This window comes from Bos indicus x Bos taurus, chromosome 14, assembly GCF_003369695.1.
Source record: "Bos indicus x Bos taurus breed Angus x Brahman F1 hybrid chromosome 14, Bos_hybrid_MaternalHap_v2.0, whole genome shotgun sequence".
Classification (NCBI taxonomy): domain Eukaryota; kingdom Metazoa; phylum Chordata; class Mammalia; order Artiodactyla; family Bovidae; genus Bos; species Bos indicus x Bos taurus.
Genome location: NC_040089.1, coordinates 9,715,507 through 9,739,754, shown reverse-complemented (window position 1 = coordinate 9,739,754; position 24,248 = coordinate 9,715,507). Strand labels below are relative to the sequence as shown.

The 24,248-nt window shown below is 43.8% G+C and overlaps 1 protein-coding gene across 3 annotated transcripts in view; it reads right to left on the bottom strand.

Moving 5' to 3' along the window:
• The window catches only part of ADCY8 (adenylate cyclase 8), a 225,969-nt gene that overhangs the window by 179,543 nt on the left and 22,178 nt on the right, over positions 1-24,248 (bottom strand). For all 3 annotated transcript variants that reach the window (XM_027560824.1, XM_027560825.1, XM_027560823.1), the window contains exon 2: positions 1,713-1,862. In XM_027560824.1, coding sequence (XP_027416625.1) covers positions 1,713-1,862 — 150 coding nt within the window. The remainder of the gene's footprint in view (positions 1-1,712; positions 1,863-24,248) is intronic.

Genomic DNA, 24,248 nt, shown 5'->3' with positions numbered 1-24,248 from the left:
CCTTTGGGTATTATTTTCTTCCTCCTATTATCAACTTAAGAAAAAATAAAGATTAGAGAGGATGGAGGAAGGTCTGTGCATCATGTCAAATTGTTACGTCACCGCGACTCCAAGACAATGAACTTGAAGAATGGGAAAAGAAGAAAAGTCTTATGAGTACGATAAAGCAATCATTTTCAGTGTCTCCAATATTTCATAAACATTAAATAAATGACTGAGTTTCCCAGACAACTTCTCCACAATTGCAGTTCTGGCTGTGATAGTGCATCAAGAACAGTTGATAAATTATTAATCTTCAGCACTGTCTGAATTGGCATAGATCCATGGAAAGAGTGATGTGCCAGTCTAGCAACTGCCCTGTTTTACAGAGCAACATAATGTATATGTGTATATAACCTGGGAGATATCGTGTTTATTGCACAAAGTGATTTCTTTCTTAAAGCTATTTTTCAAAATTATTTTACAGTGATGCTCAGGGCAACTACAATAAATCTGTTATGAGGTTCCATAGATGTTTTAGACATCAACTTAGAATTGTCCTAATTCTAAATCCTATGAAATCCATGTAGGAGCTGGAAATTCAATAATTTTTTCTGTGCCCCTGGCAATAACATACAGCACTGGGAGTTGTATTTTGTCAAGTTGCACCTTATCTGTCCGCCTCATCCATTATTAAACAGACCTGGCTTTGCTCACTTCAAAGATCCATGTTTTACTGATGATTCGATGAGATTAAGATAAAAAAATGTTCCATTTTTGAAGCTATTTTCTTTATAATTTCCCAAACCATTATTGCACAAAGTTTAAAATAACAAGCATGTATCCACAGATGTACCTTTTTGAAAAAAAGCCTTGTATGGTAGAACTAATATATCTATTGAGCCTAGGATTCCCAAGAGTATATAAACAGTTTGAGTATAAAATATGTTCATTCTATAACCAACTTTAATATATTCCTGTTATTTCTTTTTGAACATTACTTTCAGAGGCAGAGATATGCATTAATTTTTATATATGAATAATTTAAATAGGAGAAAATCTTTATTTTTTGAAAGCTAATTTCATCTTTGAGAAACATATCATTTGAGGTCATTTTTTAAATCCTTATAACACCCACCTAAATAGGATGTCCAAGAAATTCCTTTATTTTAACCTCTTCCAGCTAAAACTCATGGTCTCCGCTTTGGACCAAGCTGCTTTTCCTATCGCATCCCCTATCTTGGGACTGGTATCATGTTCCATAAAATTTATTGTGTTCAGTGATCTCTTCTGAAAATCAGGATGAGGTATTAGGAACTACACATGTAAAAGATTTTTCTCTGAGCTTCCTATAATTTGAATTGCTATGTAGTAAAAATTTTATTTGAAATAACAATTTACACTTTGAGAAAATAAGAATTAAAGATGAGAATACGGATGGTTTTCAGAAACCATGGCCTTTTCCACAAACACAGATGTCAGTGAAAAGCGTCAGGAAATCACTTTATATTTAGACTCATTTTATTTCTTATGGGGAACAATTGAGTGTGGAAACTAAGATCAATTCATTTTGGCCTGAGAGTCTAACATAACTATTTCAGCGTCTGTAATCCCATGACACAGACTTTGAGACAACGCTTGCTAGGCAGGATGTGTTTGGGGAGACAAAATCTCTATGGAATTCAGAGACTGGCTAAGTGATCACCAAGACACAAGGTCTTTTCAGTCGGTACCTGTCTTTGGTTTTCCGTCTCCAGGCGCAGCCTGGCCTCCACACACCTCCGTGTCTCCAGGAAGGCCTGGCGCTGGGCCCGGTCTGACAGGTAACTGATGAAGATTCCAGCTGTGTTCATACACATGAATAACACTGCCTGGGCCACAACCTAGAACAGAATTACAAACATAGCTTGGTCAAGTGGTTAAAAGAAGAGCTTTGCAGGCAAAGAGAATGACTAAAGAAACAAAAACTTCCAAGGTAGGGCTTCCCTGGTGGCTCAGTGATAAAGAAACCACCTGCCAACACAGGAGACATGGGTTCGATCCCTGGGTCAGGAATATCCCACATGCCCCAGGGCAACTAAGCCTGTGGGCCACAACTATTGAGCCTGTGCTCTAGAGCTGGGGAGCCGCAGCTACTGAAGCCCGCATGCCTAGAGGCTGTGCTCTGCACTCTGCACTCATTGCTACTGCAATGTGAAACCGGCAGACTGCAATGACGAGTAGCCCCAGCTCACAGCAACTATAAAAAAAATCCAGGCAGCAACAAAGACCCACGACAGCCCAAAATAAATAAATATATATTTTTAAAAATTTCCAATGTAGATCTTAAGGTAATAATCCAAATGTTTAGTAGCAGTTGAATAGAACCTTGCCCCTCATTCAGTTCTCAGGTCAACTTATTCCTACAGCCCTTCTTCAACCACACCATCCAGTTTAAAGCTTTTCCCTCCCTAAGTCCCGGAGAAGGCAATGGCACCCCACTCCAGTACTCTTGCCTGGAAAATCCCATGGACAGAGGAGGCTGGTAGGCTGCAGTTCATGGGGTCGCTAAGAGTCGGACACGACTGAGTGACTTCACTTCCACTTTTCACTTTCATGCATTGGAGAAGGAAATAGCAACCCACTCCAGTATTCTTGCCTGGAGAATCCCAGGGACAGAGGAGCCTGGGGGGCTGCTGTCTATGGGGTCGCACAGAGTCGGACACGACTGAAGTGACTTAGCAGCAGCAGCAGCAACAGCTCCCTAAATCCAGATTTGAACTCAAATTTGAAACCTCAAGGAAAGCTTCCTTCCTCACACTATCTCACTTATCCCTTCACTAGCTGAAAGTTTTAATTTTTTAAAGGGTTGGGGAAGCAGGTGAAAAGACGAGAAAGATTAGTAAGAAACAGGAAACATGTTAGTTGAAAGGTACTATTGTATTTAACTTTGGTACCCAGGTTTTCCTGGGGGAGCATCCAAGGCCTGATGTTCCTAACTCAAGAGAAAATATCACATTTGTCTACTGCTTTAAGGTTCCATTGCCATTACCCATCTCCCAGGTGCCAAAGTCTCTTTAACTCTTAAGTTAAACTTTGTATTTTCACATTTGAAATTGAAAGTGTTAGTTGCTCAGTTGTGCCTGACTCTTTGTGATCCCATGGACTATAGTCCGCATGCTCTGTCCATGGAATTCTCCAGGCTGGAATCCTGGAGTGGGTTGCCATTTCCTTCTCCAGGGAAATTTGCAGACCCAAGGATTGAACCCGGGTTTCCTGGATTACAGGCAGACTCTACCATCTGAGCCACCTAGGAAGCAAATCTGCCCCGTTCCAAACTTCTCTCTGGTGAAGAAAAGCAGGAGATTCTGGAAAGGAGTCAATAGATGGAAGAAAAAAAAAAACAGCATAGTAAGGCTTTCTTGATTTTTATGGCTTTAGCTTGAGAGCAGATAACATAAGGTATAGTTTGAAGGTGAAAAATTGCAATGGGAAACCCAGTTGGTCTGAAGAAGCAAAGAATAAGGTTCAGTACTTATGGCTGATTCACGCTGATGGGTGGCAGAAACCAACACAATATTATAAAGCCATTATCCTACAATTAAAAATCAATGAATAAAAAATAGTAAGGTTCAGAACAACTGTAGTTGCTGAAAAGTGATGGGAAAAGCCCCCAAAGAAGAGAACCAGTGAGGAAGAACATTAAATTCCTATATAAACTCTTCTCTGACCCACATATGCACAGGGCAAAGAGCAAATGATCGAGTTAATAGTAAAAGAATTGAACTGAGATTTGAACTGCCATAAATAAATAAAATTTTAAAAAAGAATACATAAAATATTCCTAAAGGAAACAGCATAGGAGACTTGCAGTACCAGGTAACAGAATTGTTATAAAGCCATAATAATTAAGACATCCTGGTATTTACAGGGGGATACAGAAATTGACCAGTAGATGTGAATGGAGAGCCCAGAAACATAAACACACAAACTTGATAATAATGCACTGTATTTCTAAGGAGCAAATAAGGCCTTTTCAACAAAGGGTGTTAGAAAAATTTGTAATTCATTTGGAAAATAAAGTAAAAGTAAATTCCTGCCTAATCCAATATATAGGAATACATTGCAAGTGGATTAATGTCTTAAATATGAAAGGCACAAATATGTTACTATTTTGATAAATTTTTAAAATTAAATGCAAAGAATACAAACCATAAAAATAGACTGATACATTTGACAAAATTAAAATTAAGCATTTCTATTCATTGAAAGACAGCTTTAATTAAATGGAAAACACTATAAGTAGAGATATTTGCAACACTTAAAACTGGTAAAAATTAATTTAAGCTCACATGAAGAACTTGTATAAATCTATAAAAATAAAAGCAATCTTATAGGATATAAAGGCAAAAGAGAAGTGGGGTATTTCAAAAACAAGAGAATATCAACATGAAAATAAGTGTAACAATCTAGGAACTATAAGTTAAAAATCCACACCCATTCTACATCTACCAGGTTGGCACCAAAAAGGAAAAAAAAAAATAGTGGGGCATCATCAAATCGGTAAGGATTCTGTTGGCAATGTGAACTGACATTGCTACTTGGACTTGCACACTAATCTTGAATTTGCACATCATTAGAACTGAACCTTTCCCCTTCATACCCAGAGCCGTCTTTGCACAAACAGCCCAGGAAACATGCCCAAGAATGTTAAGAGCAGCGTTTTCTACGAGGGCTTGAAAGTGGAAATAATCTGAATGTTCACCAACAGTAGAATGGATATTTTAGGATGTATTAAAATACTTAAATACCGCTCAGTGCTGTCGATAAATCTAACTATTATTGTATGAATCAAAAATGAATGAGGCCTGGGAATCTTCATTTTTTTAGGAATCTCCCCAAATCACTTTCTGCAGTGGGTCCACGGGTTGCCATAGGGAATCACTGCTTCATGAAAACGATCTGAAGATCAGAAATAACACTGCCTTTCGACCTCCTATATATAGGTCCATCAGTCATGCTGTATTGGGAAGAACAAAGTTGACTCCATATAGACCTATGTATTTTACTTTAACCTTTATATTCTATTGCTTTTGCTTCAGAGTTAGGAATGTTGCCTATAGTTTAAAGTACACAGGATAGCCTGTTCTCAAGGCTCTGACTTTTAAGGGTATGATGCTTTCCCACTCAAACAAGGGATAAAAAGTAAACAGAGAGGAACATTTGTTTAGCTGGAGAATTACAGGAACATTGTGACCTGACCTATGTGGACAAAGTGTTTCTGCATCAAGAAGTTTGCCACAATCAACCTCACCCTTCCCTCACTTTGCCTTTAAAAATGCTTTGCTGAGACCATTTCGGGGAGTTTGTGTTGGTCAGGGGCGCAAGTCATCCATCTCCTTGCATAGCCCAGCAATAAGCCTTTCTCTGCTCCGAACTCTGGTGTTCTGGTGTTATTTGGCTTCATTGTGCATCGGGCACATGAATTTGCGTTCACTAACATCACTAAATTCTGGACTCCCACAGGGCAGAGACCATTTCATTGTATCTCATCTCTTAACACAGGGTCTGGCATTGTAATACTCAACAAACACTTGTCGAGTCTAATTAGCTTGACAGAGTCACATGAGTGAATTTCAATGACCCACCTCTTGGGTGCTGTTTTGTGATGCCTGGGAAGAGGGATGTTATCACTGTGAGTGGGAAGCCCTTGACAAATTCATCCAGATAGGATGAGTCCCTCCTCACCTTCCCCATCGTCTCTTCCTCCAAGCCCTGGAGATGGAAGCTTCTCTGTGTGGGCCAGGCTGGCCCCTTCCTCCCTGGGGCGGTGTCCACAGTGTGGGCACTGCTATTTGAGGCCAGGCAGTGGAGAGCTGGAAAGGCTCGCAGAGTCAGCTGCCCCATTTGACACAGGATTTGCGCTTTTATCCTGGCAGCAAGATCTGTGCCATTCATTGCCAACCGGCCAGACCGGAGGACTGACTCGCTGGGGATCCCCCCACCCTTCTGCATTCAAAGTTATGCCACAGGGAGGTGCATCTCATTTTCTCTGCAGTTCGCTTTGTACAGGGAGCATTGCCACAGTCTGCAGTCCAAGCTGCAGGCTAGAAGAGATGCACTTTATTATAAAAACAGGAGAAAGACTGCCCTTCCATTCATTTCTGCATTTCCAAAAGCATCCTTTCAAGTACTACTGTGTGTACGGAGAGACTAACTCTGGGAAAGTGACTCTGGGACCTGTCCCTGTGGACAGTTGTACTTTTTTAATTTAGCAAGGAGGAATTCCCTGGAGGTACAGTGGATGAGAATCCGTCTGCCAATGCAGGGGACATGGGTTCGATCTCTGGTCAGGGAAGATTCCACCCACCGCTAGGGGCAACTAAGCCCGTGTGCCACAACTGCTGAGCCTGCGTGCTGCAGCTGCTGAAGCCCTTGGACCTAGAGCCCATGTTGTGCAACAAAGGAGCCACTGCACCAACACTAGAGAATAATCCCTGCTCAACTAGAGAAAGCCTGAATACAAGCAAAGAAGACCTAGTTCTGGGGGTCCTGACAAAGTGAGTGGGGCAGCCACACACCAAGGGCCTTCACATCTGCCCGGTGCTGTAGCTTCTGCAACCAGAGACCTGGGTTTGCACTTCCTGTTGCCCCCATTTACCAGGCATACGACCATAGGCGTACGACCACTTTTTGCCTTTTGAACTTTCTCATCTGAACAATGGGAATAAAGCTTCACCACATACAAGTACATACATGTATAGCTATATATTTATGTCTAAGAGATGGTGAAGGATAGGGAAGCCTGGCATGCTACAGTCCATGAAGTTGTAAAGAGTCAGACATGACTCAGCCACTGAACAATGAACAATAAATATTTGTATTATATGTATATATATGAATATGCATAGCGGGTAACAGATATCCAATAAATGTTGTATATATAAACATGAGGTTATTTTCCCCCCAAATTCTAGTGTACAGTGCAATATATATTTTTTATCTCTGAATAAATGATGCATTGCAAATTACTATTCTAGCTGGTTTCTTTTCCTGTTTTCTTGAGAAAGAAGCTACCTCCTAAACCAAGCACTGAAAATCATTCTGTGAGGATGCAGTATGCTATGATGCCAAAAATGAAAAGGTCATAGGTGTAATCCCGAATGTTCCTAGCTCTTTTTAGTTTGACTTGGAGGATGTTGTCTCTTTGAGTTTATATGAATGGGTTTGAGCACAACATTTCTTGAGTTAACCAGTCCTACATCATATTTCTTATTCAAGCTTCAGGGGTGTTCTGAACACAGGAGAAAAAGATTTTCTCCCTTCAGGTTCAGAAATAACCCAGAGGACCATGAAGTATTAACATCTCTTGTATTTACACTAATTTACAAAGAATGTTTCTGCTCATTGTTTACTATGTAGAGAAGGTAGTAGGGGGGATTATGGAGTCATTCAATCCCATCTTTCACCCCCTGGGTGACTCAGGCAGGTCATTCCCCTCACTAAGGGCGTGGATATTAAAGGGTTTGGTTTGCTTTGCTCTGTAGCACTCAGCAGTTTAGCCCAGTGGTTGAGGATCTGGGTTCCCAATGAGTGAGTGAAAATGAAAGTTGCTCAGTCATGTCTGACTCCTTGTGAACCCACAGACTGTAGCCCACCAGGCTCCTCTGTCCATGGAATTCTTCAGGCAAGAATACTGGAGTGGGTTGCCATTCCCTTCTCCAGGGGATCTTCCTGACTCAGGGATTGAACTCAGATCTCCTGTGTTACAAGCAGATTCTTTACCATCTGAGCCATCCGAGTTTCCAATAATGCCACTTATTTGTTATGTAATCTTGGCCCAGTTAGTTAATACAGCCCTCACTTGTAACAGAAGAATGCCCTCCTAAAGATGCCGTTGTATAAGTAATGATAGCAATCAGCAAAAGGCTTATAAGACAATCATTGCTTACTATGTGTTCACTGAGGTCATGGTTATTATTATTATTATTGTTGCTTTTGTTGTATGTTATATCACAAGAATGACTCATGGAAGGTCTGAGCAGGTAAGCAACCTGGGAAGCTTTGTGTTTGAGAAAGATGTCCAGCAGTACAGCAGCAGGAAGAGTTATCACCCTCTCTGAGTTAAGGACTCAGAGAAGACTGGGATGGGGGTGATTAGGAGGCTCCATGGGCTCAGCTGAGCCACCTGGAGGCACAAAGGTAGCACTGACAGCGTCCTCTGCCAGAGTCGTGGGTTCTTCTTACAGCTGTCAGCCTGAGACCAAGCTTCCTGCTTGTCCTTTATAATAATACATACTGAATTAGGAGAAGAAATTATAGGTAGTACTTGCTGCTGCTGCTGCTGCTGCTAAGTCGCCTCAGTCGTGTCCGACTCTGTGCGACCCCATAGATGGCAGCCCACCAGGCTTCCCCGTCCCTGGGATTCTCCAGACAAGAACACTGGAGTGGGTTGCCATTTCCTTCTCCAATGCATGAAAGTGAAGTCGCTCAGTCGTGTCTGACTCTTAGCGACCCCATGAACTGCAGCCTACCAGGCTCCTCCGTCCATGGGATTTTCCAGGCTGGAGTTGGGTGTCATTGCCTTCTCCAAGATAGTACATAATGAAGTTTAAAAAAATAACAGAGCATTAAAGTAGTAAACTTAAGAGCATATCTAAGGGAAAAAATGATGCTGGCATGCTGAATTCAGAGGGCATATGATAGCATGATGAAAAAAGTACATTAAAAACTCTGAGTTCAGTGAGAAATGATAAAGTAATGAGGGGAAAAGGCAGTCTTTTCAGATGAGAACAAGAAGAGAGAATTATTCTGGAAAACAGAATTTAAAAAAAATAGGAGTATAAGATTAAAAAAAATGGATTAAACAAAACTCTGACATTAAGGAGGAAGTAAAAATGTTAAAGGCTAAAAATAGGAAGGACTGGAGGTGAGGAAAAATAAATGATTAAACCCTTCAAAAATAGATAAGGTAAGATGATGAAGTTAAATTTTTAAAAAATATCAGAAGTATAACAAGCAGTAGCTCAAAATTTAAAATAAACTATGCTCAGGCAAAGCGGCTTAAGATACTAGCCCATTTACAATGTTTATTCCACAGTATTCAGAGAAAGGGACAAACCAAGTGGCCAGTAACTGTTTCAATAGTATTTTCCAGGCTCAGGTAACTCCACCCTTAGCATCTCCTGCTTCTTTGCAAGGGAGGGAACGTGAGGAGAGCTTCCCTTTACACACTCCAATTGTGTACCAGATACTGAGCTTTGGCCTTTATGTATGCTATTTTATAGCAACCCAAAGGAGCTTCCATGGTGGCTCAGATGGCAAAGAATCTGCCTGCAATGCAGAAGACCCAGTTCCAATCCCTGTGTTGGGAAGAGTCCTTGGAGAAGGGAACGGCAACCCACTCCAGTATTCTTTCCTGGAGGATTCCATCGATAGAGGAGACTGGTGGGCTACACTCCATGGGGTCACAAAGAGTTGGACTGAGCAACTAACAGACTTGGTCTTATTAGCTCCATTTCATGGAAATGAAAAATAAGACTCAGAGAGGTTAAGCAATTACCCAGGGCCACAGAGCTAGTGAGTGGTACTAGCATGACCAATTGGTCTTGGTTTTCCTGGAACACAGAACTTTGCTTTAAAACCTGGGAAAACCAGGTTTTCCTTTGCTTGGTCCTGGGAAAACCAGCAGGAGTTTTCCTAGCATGCTTTCTGCACATCTTCCTTGCTATCTACTCCAGTGGTCCCCAACCTTTTTGGCACCAGGGACCAGTTTCATGGAAGACAATTTTTTCACGGTTGGTGGGGAGTTGGTTTGGGGATGATTCAAGCACATCACATTTATTGTGCACTTTATTTCTATTATTACCACATCAGCTCCATCTAGGATTATCAAGCATTACATCCCAAAGGTGGGGGATCCATGACCTATTCAATTCACAGAGCTCAAGACTCAGCCTGGTCCTCACCCCGTGTAGAAGCGACTCTCCTCTTTGTTTTCTGCTCTGTGGGACTGTATCTCATATAGTCATCTATCATCGCTCTTATATGGTGGTGATCAGTCTCATCCGCTGTCAACTCTACATCCCCAGGGCCTTGTGTAGTGCTTACACTTAACCTGTGTGTATGTGTGTGTGTGTGTTAGCCTCTCAGTTGTGTCTGACTCTTTGTGATTCCCTGGACTGTATCCCACCAGGCTCTCCCGTCCATGGGATTCTATAGGCAAGAATACTGGAGTGGGTAGCCATTCCCTTCTCCAGGGGATCTTCCCCACCCAGGGACCAAACCCGGGTCTCCAGCATTGCAGGCAGATTCTTTACTGTTTGAGCCACCAGGGAAATCTGCTCCTCATTCATTCTTAGAAGCAACAAATATTTACTGAGTGCCCCCAATAGGTGAGGCAGCATGCTAGGACTACATAAAGATGGACCAAAGAAACATTGGTCCTGCCCCCATGAAATATACAGACTGTTAACACTTCAGGCCTTTGGGATATGTTTGTTGAATGAATCAATGAGCTTGGTGGTGGACAGACTAAAGGGATGTGAGCTGTTCAGCTTCCTGCCCTCCCTTAGGGGATGCCTCAGTTAAAGATTCTCAAGACTTTTTTTTTTTTTTTTCTGTCCATGCACAGTGTGGTTTGCAGGCTCTTAGTTCCCTAACCAGGGATGGAAAAAATGCCCCCTACAGTGGAAGTGTGCAGTCCTAACACTGAACTGCCAGGGAAGTTCATGAAACAAATTTTCATGGATACCCAAGGGAAGAAAGAAAGTGTCTGTTCTCAGTTGCCCCCCTTCAATTATCCAGGAAGCTTCTATGGTTTAGAATTTTAGAGTTTGGGAGTCAGAATTTAACCCCAACACTCTACCTCTGAGAGCCTCTGAGTCTATTTTGGTTTTTAATAGAAATGACTATTGATGACCTATTATAGATGTTCTAGGCACTATCCTGGGCTCTGGGCATACAGAACAAGTCTCTTCTGCCTGAAGCTTATATTCCAGTGAACTTACTATTTCTTCACATGCAAAAGAAAAAAGAAATCCCTATGATCTAGGGTTATTGCAAAGGTACAATAAAATAACACACAAAACTTACTCTCAACATTATTATAGCTTAGCAGTCATAGAAGAATCATCATAGGTAATGATTCTTTGTGAGTAGTTATAAAGATTGAAGGAGGCAACTGTCTGACTTCCCAGGTGGTCCAGTGGTTAAGACTGCATGCTTCCACTGCAGAGGGTGTGGCCAAAAAGTTTTTTTTTTAAGTGGGGGTGGGGAGGCAGTTGCTATCCATAAAGAACTACTTAGCATTTACAAAGTCAGTTCAGTTCATTTCAGTAGCTCAGTCGTGTCTGACTGTTTGCAACCCCATGGACTGCAGCACATCAGGCTTCCCTGTCCATCACCAACTCCTGGAGCTTACTCAAACTCATGTCCATCAAGTTGGTGATGCCATCCAACCATCTCATCCTCTGTCATCCCCTTATCCTCCTGCCTTCAATATTTCCCAGCATCAAGGTCTTTTCTAGAGGGTAAGTTCTTCAAATCAGGTGGCCAAAGTATTGGAATTTCAGCTTCAGCATCAGTCCTTCCAATGAATATTCAGGACTGATTTCCTTTAGGATGGACTGGTTGGATCTCCTTGCAATCCATGAGACTCTAAAGAGTCTTCTCCAACACCACAGTTTGAAAGCATCAATTCTTCAGCGCTCAGCTTTCTTTATAGTCCAACTCTCAAATCCATAGATGACTACTGGAAAAACCATAGCATTAACTAGATGGACCTTTGTTGGCAAAGTAATGTCTCTGATTTTTAATATGCTGTCTAGGTTGACCATAGTTTTTCTTCCAAGGAGCAAGCATCTTTTAATTTCATGGCTACAGTCACCATCTGCAGTGATTTTGGAGCCCCCCAAAATAAAGTCTTTCAGTGTTTCCATTGTTTCCCGATCTATTTGCCATGAAGTGGTGGGGGACTGGATGCCATGATCTTAGTTTTCTTAATGTTGAGTTTTAAGCCAACTTTGTTTTACACAATAAACACCCCAAAATTGCAGCCACTAGTATAGAAGTTTTCACATAGACTGCCTCCAGAAAAAGGCAGTGGGCAGAGACTAAGGAGGAGCCATTGGGATTTGGTACTCTTCTCTCTTCTTTCTCCCGTATGTGCTCCCTGGCTCGTAGTCATAGAGGATACCTTGGGGTTCTCTAGATCAGCTTTTTGCCCCTAAAGAGCTGCCCTTTTGTGCCCCTCTCTATGCTGATATCTCTGGGTGGTATCAGGTCTCTTTGTCTTCAGTTTCCATTTAGGTTCTTCCATGGCTAGTTCAGGAAGGAGCCAGGAAGATAGGAAGAGAGAGAGACTGGGGCAAGCCCTCATTCTGCAGCCACCTGTGCAAAGACTGTGTTCCTGTGTAACTAACATGACAGCTCTCACTAGGTTTTGATAATACCACCCCTCTCCTTGCTCCATCAGATCTCTGGGGGTGGGAACAGCATTCTCCGTGTCTCATCGCACTTTGTGGCTCCCTCAATCCGATCCTGGGGCTTCCCAAGTGGCACAGTGGTAAAGAGTCTGCCTGCCAATGCAGGAGACCCAAGAGATGTGAGTTCGATCCCTGGTTTGGGAAGATCCCTGGAGGGGGACATGGCACCCCACTCCAGTATTCTCGCCTGGGAAATCCCATGGACAGAGGAGCCTGGTGGGCTACAGTTCATAGAGTTGCAAAGAGTCAGAAATGACTGACTGACTGAGCTGGCATGCATGAAATCCTATCCCAAACATTTGCTTGATTGACAGTGGAACCGAGAATATGTCTGATGCCAAAATCCATTCCATATCACTATGCTCAATCCTCCCCTGCAGAATACTCAGCCCTCCTAACTTTAGGACTCACGAACACTTCTTTGAATATTCCAGTTAAAGACAGCATCATCAAGGAATTCTTATTAATATTAATATCAATTAATATCAATATTAATGGATTTTGTTTTAGGAGGAGACGCTTTTTCTGGAGGCTTGACCACATCAACCAACTCAGCTGTTACTTTGCAAGGAAAACCAGGAGCCAAGTCCAGGTACAGAGTTTTGTCATATGTGCCCAGAGTATTGGAGGAAGCTTCTCCACTGGACTCTGAGTTTTATATGGTGACAATTATAACCTAGCAGAGTTTTCTCATCTGTACATTTAGCTTCTCTGTATTGATTGCAATTACAAGTTGGGGTAAGAAAGAAGACCAAAGAGAGAGAGAGGGAGAGAGGTGGAGAAAGAGAAGGGAAGGGAAAGGAAGGGAGGGGTAAAGAAGAGAGGGAAGAAAAAACCTAGAGACCATATTAAAAAGCAGAGACATCACTTTCTCAACAAAGGCCTGGATAGTCAAAGCTATGGTTTTCCCAGTAGTCACCTACATATATGAGAGCTGGACCATAAAGAGGGCTGAGTGCTAAAGAATTGATGCTTTTGAGCTGTGGTGCTAGAGAAGACTCTTGAGAGTCCCTTGGACTGCAAGGAGATTAAACCAGTCAATCCTAGAGAAAATCAACCCTGGATATTCATTGGAAGGACTGATGCTGAAGCTGAAGCTCTAATACTTTGGCCACCTGATGTGAAGAGCTGACTCACTGGAAAAGACCCTGATGCTGGGCAAGATTGAGGGCAAGAGGAGAAGGGGGTGGCAGAAGATGAGATGGCTGGATGGCATCACTGACTCAATAGGCATGAATCTGAACAAACTCTGGGAGACAGTGAAGGACAGGGACACCTGGCGTGCTGAAGCTCATGGGGTCTCAAAGAGTTGGGCACGACCGAGCAGCTGGTCTGAGCATGGTGTCTGTTCATGAGCACATGGCGTGAGAGGACAAGGATTTACAGTCTGTATCGGTCTGTGGCCTCCAGCAAGGCGCCCACCCCATCCGACTGGATGTGCCACTAGGTTTAAAGTTACATCTCCGTCACACATCATGGCTCTAAACACAAGCCAACTGCTTCCTCTGGCCTCGACCATTCCAGAGTAAAACTTGCCTATGTTGGCTTATGGAGGTAGGATACATCCATTTGCTGACTTCTTTTGGCATTTAACAGATTTTTTTTTTTTTTTACAGCCTGACTTGTGACTACGTTGTTTGCTTTAAAACCAAACCTCAGTGTAAGCTGTGATTCCAAAGTAGAGTAGGTTTCATCCAAGTAGTATATGTTGCATTGTGACACGTGTAGCAGAAAATACGGAAGTTAGCAAAACAAGTAGAGATGGGAAAAGCCACAGTCTGGATGCCCACAACTCCTGGAGCTGGCAGGTGAATAATAAATGTTTCTTTGAATGAAAAAAAGAATGAATGACTCATCTGCTGCTGACAGTCAGGAAAGACTCAGGTGTCCTTTCTGAAAAGACTGTTGATGCAAAAGGCACAGGGCATTTTTGCAGCACTGTGTTGGAAATGAAGTCTATAAATATTCACAGGCAGGCAAATCAGATATGTTTTGAAGACCCAAGTGGACACTGATTCAATTCTCTTCTCTCTCCATCTAGGGCCTGTCAGGCATCGCATCTCAAGTGCTTTATGGATGTGGCTAGGAGGAGGCAAAGGGTCAGCTGGGGAATGCGAGACTCAAATGAATTGCTCCCTTGCTGGATGGACCCTCCTGGTCAGGTCACTGGCAGGTCACTGATGAAATGTCCCTCTTTGTCACATTCTCCGTTCCTGACACACAGGACACGGAAGAGCTGGGAATCGCTTTAGCTACCTTTAGTGGTGCTTTCTCTCAGGACTTCCCTGGTGGTCCAATGGTTAAGAATCTGCCTTGCAATTCAGGAGGTGAAGGTTCAATCCCTGGTCAGGGAACTAAGATACCACACCCTGAACAACTAGAGTCTGTGCTCCCACATAATGCAACTAAGACCTGAGGCAGGCCAGATGAAAAAAAAAGGGGTTCTTCTTCCAGAATTAGCTTCAAAAATTTTAAAAATGGAGGTGATGGTATGAGCCTGGGGGGTTTTGCTTAGCTTGGAGATAGATGCATGTGCGGGAGTCTGGCCTGGGGACAATATTAAACATGTCTCCAGTAGCGTCGTGTCAGACCCTGGGATGTCCTTTGTGACAGAAGGGGTGTGAGAATGGGCACAAGATTGCAGGATCCAGTGGTTGCATCACTCCCAGGAGCTGAGGGAGCCCTGGATTGAATAAGGGAGCACCTTGGCGTCATTTTGTAGTCAACCTCTCCAAAGTTGGGACGCCACTCTTCAGGATGCAGTGGACACTTCAAAGGCGTGATGCTAAGCCCTGGTAGGTGGGATGCTAAGCCCTGGTAGAAATAAAGAGGGGAAGCAGGAGTGACCCCACTTACCATCTCTCCCAGTGACCCACCTGGGGAGCCTGAAACCCTGAGTGCTCTAGCTTTAGAGTTCCAGCTCTCCACAGGTTGAAAACTTCCACCAGGTGAGAGTAACAGTCCTACGAACTATAAAAGATGGCATGTTGGGTTCATTATGCCAAGTAACCAGCAGACAAGCAGAGTCATCATTCAGGCAGGAATTATATCCTGGCCTAGGAAAGCCATGGTGACCAGAGGCTCAGAGGCCTGAAGGGTTAGAAACTGGAACATGCTGTCAGGTAAACCAGCAAGAGACGCTAAACCACCAAGAGATGTAAACCACCGCCAGAGATGCCAGCTGGCGGAAAGGGGAATCTAGAACAGAGACAAGAGGAGGGACACCATGTGTATCAGTTGGGCCCCCAAGACCAGCTGCAACAGTGGAAACTGATTTATCTCAGGCACTGCCCTCTTCTAAGCTTGCCCAGGAAAGACAGGCTCACCAGGGTCATAGAGAAACTGCTCTCAGAACTTGTGCAAAGACGTAGATCCCAGTGGCACAAGGAGTAAACTGTGGTGGGTCTTGGGATGAGCCATTAGGTCTCCCTCTAGGAACCAGGGACATATTCTCCTAGGATTCCTGCCAAGGGCTGGCATCGTTCTTTGAGCATCAACTCAGCTGAGAGGGCCTCCACACCCAAGGTCACTCTCTAAGACCAATGAACTTGGAGGTATAAATGCTCATAACTTCAGCTCGAAAACATCATCCCGGCTTCAGAATTCCCCATGGACTTCTCAGGTGGTCTGGTGGTTAAGACTGCATTTCCATCACAGAGTGTACAGGTTCAGTGCCTGGTTGGGGAACTAAGATCCTGAATGCCACACAGATCAGCCAAAAACAAACAAACTCCCCATGGAATTACTGAGGTTGCTGTTGAAATTGATTCAGAGCTCAATTTGTCCCTTTGTCTAGTTTTACTTTCTTCTCTTTCCTTCCATGGGAGCTGATTCCCAAAACATCCCCTGATAAACTCCCAATACTCACCCACCTCTCAGTCTGCTTCTCAGAGGACCCAAATGGTAATAACCAGAAAGCATTAAGAGCCCTCACGGATGCTGTCAGCCTCCAATATTGGCTGAACAAATAAATGTGTTCAATGAGTGCTTTGAATAATGAGTGTATTTTGCCATCCAGACTACTAGATGGATGACGATTTGACTGTGTCTTAGAGAGTTCTCTTCTTTCTTCATCCATTTTATATTTACTGAGCCCCAACAATGACCTGTGAAGTGAAGCGAAAGTTGCTCAGTTCTGTCTGACTCTTTGTGACCCCTGGGCTATACAGTCCATGGAATTCTCCAGGCCAGAACACTGGGGTGGGTAGCCTTTCCTTTCTCCAGGGGATCTTCCCAGCCAAGGGATCGAACCCAAGACTCTCGCTTTGCAGGCTAATTCTTTACCAGCTGAGACTTAAGGGAATCCCAAGAATACTGGAGTGGGTAGCCTATCCCTTCTCCAGGGGATCTTCCTGATTCAGGAATCGAACTGGGGTCTCCTGCACTGCAGGCGGATTCTTTACCAACTGAGATATCAGACAATGACCTAGACACTGTTTTATTTTATTAAAAAGAAATTCTTATTGGAGTATGGTTGATTCACAACACTGTGTTAGCCTCAGGTATACAGCAAAGTGAACCAGCCCCCCTCCACCACAAATATATACATATCCATGCAATCTTTCTCAGATTCTTTTCTCATATGGGCCACCTCAGAATACTGAGTAGAGTTCCCTGTGTTATACAATAGGTCCTTATTAGTTATCCACTTTCTACACAGTAGTGCGCACATGCCAAGCCAGTCCCCATTTCCCAATCCACCATGTCCCCCCATTTTCCTTCTGGTAAGCAAAAGCTTGATTTCAAAGCTGTGAGTCTGTTTCTGTCTTGAAAGCAAGTTCATTTGTACCCTTTTTTTTTAATCTACATACAAGTGACGTCACATGGTATCTGTCCCCGTCTGGCCGCTTCACCTAGGATGGTAATACTTAGGTCCATCCGTGCTGCTGCAAATGGCATCATTTCACCCTTTTCCATGGCCGAGTAACATTCCATCATATAGACGTACCACACCTTTCCCCTCCATTCCTCTGTTGATGAGCATCTAGGTTGCCTCCACATCTGTTTTAGATTCTCACGGCAAATAAGACCTTCTCTCAGGGCCCTTCCTTACGGGACTCTCCATAGGAACTTTAATTTAGATCAAACAGTTCAGGGAAAACCTCTCTGGGGGTGGAAAGTTTAAAGGAAACCTGAAGAATGAGGAGGAGTTGGCCAATAAAAGAGGCAGGCCACACCTACCCCAGGCAGAGGGCAAGCAGAGAGGGTGACCGTGGAGTAAGTGAGTAGGGGGAGGGCAAGGGCAGAGAGCTTCTTGCTGATGCTCCACAGCTTGTTTCAGCCTGGCACACTGAGGTTGAGCCACTTCTACGTCACGCTGAAAACCACAGAAGATGGTTCTTCTACCCAATATATCTCTGCCCTGAGACGCTCTTCCTGCGATTTGAGATCAGAACTCCCCTTTCCTCTCCAGCCTCCCCCATCGTCTCCTCCTTCCCCTCCCTCCGGAGCAGATGGCGCTGTCAAGGAGCTGGTGGTAGCAGTTCCCAAGAAGTTTTGGTGTGAGCATGAAGGAGGTGTTGTGTAATGTGACGGTTACTATGGCAAGTTTTATTGGGTAATTGGGTTTGAAGAAACATTTTGATTCATCATTAGCTACTGAGCTAAAAATAGTGCCTCACCAGGAGCCTGTTTTCTCTTAAAATGTGTCTGATGTTCTGATAAAGTGCAGTATGCACCAAAAATTGGAGCATTTTCTCAAGTCACCTAAATCTTGATCTTGACTCCTCCAAAGAAGGCCCAATTACCATCTGCATTACTTCACCAAAAGGCATGTTTGTTGTTACGGATGAATATAGTATTGACTTAAATGAAAAAAGAGTCCATTATGTCCAAGTTGAAGAGCCCAATTCGTAGAGAAGATGACTTTATAGGGTATAACTTTATAAAGTTCCTCAACTACACAATTTTACAGGCAGGGGATAAAGCCCGTCTCCCAGCATTTCTTTTATCAGATGAGTATACAGAATAGAGCGGTTGAAATATGGCAATCTACCAAAGGACAAACACTGGTCAACCTCTGTAGTAGAGAATACTACTATGTCACGTCAGTCGTGTCCGACTCTGTGCAACCCCATAGATGGCAGCCCACCAGGCTCCCCTGTCCCTGGGATTCTCCAGGCAAGAACACTAGTAGAGAATAGACATTGGCTAATGTGGCACTAGTGGTAAAGAACATGCCTGCCAATGCAGGAGACATAAGAGGCGTCGGTTTGATCCCTGGGTCAGGAAGATCCCCAGGAAGAGGGCATGACAACCCACTCCAGTATGCTTGCCTAGAGAATCCCATGGACAGGAGCCTGGTGGGCTACACTCCAAAGGGTCGCAAAATGGTCAAACTCGACTACACTGACTTAACACAAGCAGAATCTGTTGCCAAGAGTTTAGTTCACTCTTACTTTTCCAAGTTTACCCATTTAATGTTTGAATCAAATAAAATATTCTTCAAACATTTAAGCCCATGGTGGTTATGAGTAGGTGTCGTGTGTTTGGGTCTATAGGGCTGAGTTATATACCTTGTGACACATTAGGTAATAAAAATATAACGGAAGCCAAGAACATGAAGTGTCTCCAGCCCATGGTGACTCATACCTAATGCCATCCTGTTTGCAATTTTTTTTTTCATATTATTCTATGTTTGTCTCTTAATTCTGCTACTGAACACAGCTAAGCCTATTTTGCCAGCTTTAAGAAGTGGGACAACTAACTTTCCAGGATCGCCACAAGATAAAAAGAGCTCACGTAAGGACAAACCCCCACCATGCTGTCGGCTACACTAACCTAGGAGTACAAAGATCTGCCTCTGGGATTTGAATTCTCAACTCTGCCCCTTACCTAAATGTGGGGAGACAGAGCTTTAAATCTCTCTAAGCTTCAGGCTTCTTACATGCTGCTGCTGCTGCTGCTGCTAAGTTGCTTCAGTCGTGTCCGACTCTTTGCGACCCCATAGACAGCAGCCCACCAGGCTCCACCGTCCCTGGGATTCTCCATGTTAAGTGGGGATAATAACTGTACCTACTTCATAGATTTTTGTGATGGAGAGAAGTGATTACATGGATCCCTTGGCATACAATGATCAGTTAGTACGCGTCAGCTGTTACTATAAAGTCATTTCTTTTTCTCAGCGAGACTGTGTGTTCCTTTTCGTGCGTGCTGCATTGCTTCAGTCGTGTCTGACTCTTTGCAACCCTATAGACTGTAGCCCTCTAGACACCTCTGTCCATGGGATTCTCCAGACAAGAATACTGGAGTGGGTCGCCCTGCCCTCCTCCAGGGGACTCTTCCCAACCCAGGAACTGAACCGACGCCTCTTATGTCTCCTGCATTGGCGCGCCTTCTATAACACTAGTGCTGCCTGGGAAGCCCGCATGTTCCTTTAATGAGCGACAATAGTCATGCCTGAGTCTTCTGGATGCTATAACTATTACGACAATGTATCTATCTTGAAAACTTGGATACTTTCGAGAGTGAGAGGAGGCAGGCACCAATCTGGGGTGTCCTGGGCACTCTGTAATATATAGTGATCCTACCTGCGGCACATGCTACTGGCTTAGGCACAGGCCAATTATATAAACCTTCAAGCTACACTCTTGGGAAATAGCTTAATAAAGGGCAATGTCTTCAATTCTGTAGGTGCAGGCACCGCTCTAGGGTCTGGGGATATGTCAATCAACAAAAGAGACCAAACCCCTTCTTCTACTTATGAGGATGCAGACAATAAACAAAGGAATACAAAAAGACAGACACACCCCCAGTGTTCATCGCAGCACTACTTAAAATGGTAAGAAGTACTTAAAACTACATAAAGCAACCTAAATGTCCATCGACACATGAATAGATAAAGAAGATGTCGTACATGATTACAATGAAATGTTACTCAGTTATAAAAAGGAACGAAATTGGGTCATCTTTAGTGACATGGACGAACCCAGAGTTTGTCATACAGAGTGAAGTAAGTCAGAAAGAGAAAAACAAATATTGCATATTAACACTGGAGAAGGCAATGGCACCCCACTCCAATACTCTTGCCTGGAAAATCCCATGGACGGAGGAGCCTGGTGGGCTGCAGTCCACGGGGTCGCTAAGAGTCGGACACGACTAAGCAACTTCACTTGCACTTTTCACTTTCGTGCATTGGAGAAGGAAATGGCAACCCACTCCCGTGTTCTTGCCTGGAGAATCCCAGGGATGGGGGAGCCTGGTGGGCTGCCGTCTATGGGGTCGCACAGAGTCGGACACGACTGAAGTGACTTAGCAGCCGTCTACGGGGTCGCACAGAGTCGGACACGACTGAAGCGACTTAGCAGCAGCAGCAGCAGCAGCAGTGTATTAACACATATATGTGGGAAGTAGAAGAATGGTTCTGATGAACCTGGTTGCAGAGATGCAGATGGAGAGAACGAACTGTGGACACAGTGGGGATAACGGAGAAAGCAGGACAAACTGAGAAAGCAGCACAGACACATACACACCACCATGTGTGAAAGAGACAGCTAGCAGGAAGCTGCCGCACGGCACAGGGAGCCCGGCGTGGTGCTCTGTGATGACCTGGAGGGCTGTGATGGGAGAGGGGGTCCAAGAGGGAGGGCATATATGTGCACGTACGGCTAAGCCGTTGCGCTGAGGCACACACGCTGCCATACGGCAGAAACTAACACAACAGTGTAGAGCAATTACGCTCCAATAAAAACATAAGACACCAAAGCTGCTGGCCCATAAGAAAAATGCTAAACAAATACAAAATTATGGTATTTCCTGTGCATTGGTGAAGAGTGCTATGGAGAAAAATACAGCTATCTCTGATCAAGTTATATTTGAGCAGAGAGCTCCCCAAAAGGTGAGCAAACCACGCAGATATCCAAAGGAATAATGTGGAGTATATACTCCATTATCAACAAACATTCATAACAATAAATGGAAATCAGAAGACAAAATATAATCTAATCAATTTTACGGAGACTTTAAAAACTCATTTCAGATATGCCTGTTGTTTTCCCTATAATTTTGGTAATTTGATCTTTAAATAATTTATAACATAACAGCTTTACCCAGATGTCACCATTATAAAAATAGTAGTTAAATTTATTATGTATCTCCTATGTGTGTGGTACTTTACCACAGTAGGTCAGCATGGGGGTTATGGCACCTGCATTTCCAATGAGAGAAACGAGGCTCAGAGAGGTGAAAATCCTTGTGTGTGTCCATGGCCAGGTAGAGGAACCAGGCCTGAAATACAGACCCCAGTTTGCAGATTTAAATGTCTTGCCTTTTGTCTGATGACTTTGCTTGTAATCCTAACACTTAGATAAGAAGCCTGTGTCCATCTGAGAACAAGAGCAAACATCAAGATATAGTTAATGATGGAAATTCCTTTCTTCCTTCATCATTCAACAAATGCTTTCCAAGGGCCTACTACATGCCAGCTACTGTTCTAGACTTTGAGGATACATTAGTGAGAAGTGGACATCATTTTCTATCTGTGGGCCTGCTCTGCTGGCAGAAGGAAATAATACAGTTACATAAATTATTTGGAGTGGTAGAAGGTGAAAAAGCTGGCTTAAAACTCAACATTCAAAAAATTAAGATCATGGCATCTAATCCCATCACTTCATGGCAAACAGAAGGGAAAAAAGTGGAAGAAGTGACAGATTTTATCTTCGTGGGCTCCAAAATCACTGCAGACAGTGACTGTAGCCATGAGATTGAAAGACAATTTCTCTTTGGAAGGAAAGCTATGACAAACCTAGACAGCGTGTTAAAAAGCAGAGACATCGCTTTGCTGACAAAGGTCCGTATAGTCAAAGCTACGGTTTTCTTAGCAGTCATGTATGGATGTGAGAGTTGGACCATAAGGAAGGATGAGCACTGAAGAACTGATGCTTTTGAATTGTGATGCTGGAGGAGACTCTTGAGAGTCCCTTGGACAGCAAGGAGATCAAACCAGTCAATCATAAAGGAAATCAACCCTGAATATTCATTGGAAAGACAGATGCTGAAACTGAAGCTCCAATACTTAGGCCACATGATGCGAAGAACTGACTCACTAGAAAAGACCCTGATGCTGGGAAAGATGGAAGGCAAAAGGAGGAGGGGTTACAGAGGACAAGATGGTGAGACAGCATAACCAACTCAATGGAGATGAATTTGAGCAAACTCCAGGAGATAGTGAAGGAGAAAGAGCCTAATGTGTCCATGGGGTCACAAAGAGTTGGACATGACTTAGTGACAGAACAACAACAAAAAGAAGGTAAAAAGCATGCTTTTAAAATAGAGCAATGGGGACTGCCCTGGCGGTCCAGTGGCTAAGACTCCATGCTCCCACTGTGGGGGTCCAGGTTCAATCCCTCGTTGGGGAACTAGATCCTGCATGCCACAACTAAAGATCTTGCATGTTTGGATCGAAGTAGTCAAAGATTCCATGTGCTACAATTAAGACTTGGCACAGCCAAATAAATGAATAAAAACAAAATACCGCAATGTAAAATACAGTGGAATGTGGGGTGAGGTAGGGATGCTGTGTGAGAGAGAGGTTACAAATTTAAATGAGAACATCAGGGTAGATGCTGTCACCGAAAGGGTGACTTTCCTGCCAAAATGTGAAAGAGGAAGTTGACATGGGGATCTCTTGGTTAAGGACATCCCCAGCAGATGGTAAGGCCAGGAGGGTGTACTCAGGAATTTCTAGGAGGGTTGAGACTGGAGCAGAGTGAACAAGGGAGAGAGTAGCAGAAACCCGGGCAGCAGGTGGAGGGCCAGAGTGGACCACTTGAGGGACAGCTTGACCAGCATGAAACGGGGAGTCATGCTCGGTTTGCAGCAGAGGAGGGGCTGTGTTGATAACACATTCGTTTGAGGAGTCATCCTCTGAAAAGCCATTGGTCCATCTGCTAGAACCTGCAGAATACACAACGGTTTCCTGAGCTCTCCCAAAATTTCTTCAGCTCGTAGTTCTTCTCCCAACCCATCCAAGAAGCTGGAAGGACTCCTGCTTTGATCAGAAGGGACCTTTGGTCGCATGGGCACCCCCTCAAACTTGGAATGCCTGAGATTCTGAAGTCCAGTAGAAAGCCAAGCTAATGACCGGAAGCACTCAGATTGGTGTTCCTTGCTCCCGCCCTTCTGTAGACAATGGCTGTGGCTTTGAATTCAAGTACAGGACATATGTTTGCAAAGTCGTTCTTTAGGGTATGGGATTACGCTCCGGGAAACCAGATGCTAGAAGCGCTGCCCCATCTCCTGTAGTCTCTGTGGGCAGCTGCCAGAGGGCGCTGCTCTCACTTGTGACCACTAGCAAAGCTGACCCCATCGTCCACTGGAGGCAGGCACTGGAACCAGTTAGCAATAACAGCCTTGTAATGTAAAGTAATGCATGCGGGTTCAGTCGTGTCTGACTCTTCATCACTCCATGGACTGTAGCCCACCAGGCTCCTCTGTCCGTGGAATTTTCCAGGCAAGAATACTGGAGTGGGTTGCCATTTCCTACTCCAGGGGATCTTCCCGACCCAGGGATCAAACTCAGGTCTCCTGCGTCTCCTGCATTGGCGTGTGGACTCTTTACCACTGTGCCACCTGGCAAGTTATAATCACAATCTATTAACAGTTAATTTCCTTTGCCCATCAGAATTTTAGAAATAGTGACAGAGAAGTAGGCCAAGTTAGAGAAAAAGAAATCCCACCAGTAAATGAACAGTCCAGGATAGTACCCTGCCCAGTGTCAGGATTCTAAGAAGCATTTCAGGTGCAAGCTCCCAGGTCTGATAAGCAACAGGGCTAGTAACTTGCCTTCCATAACCAAGTTATTATACC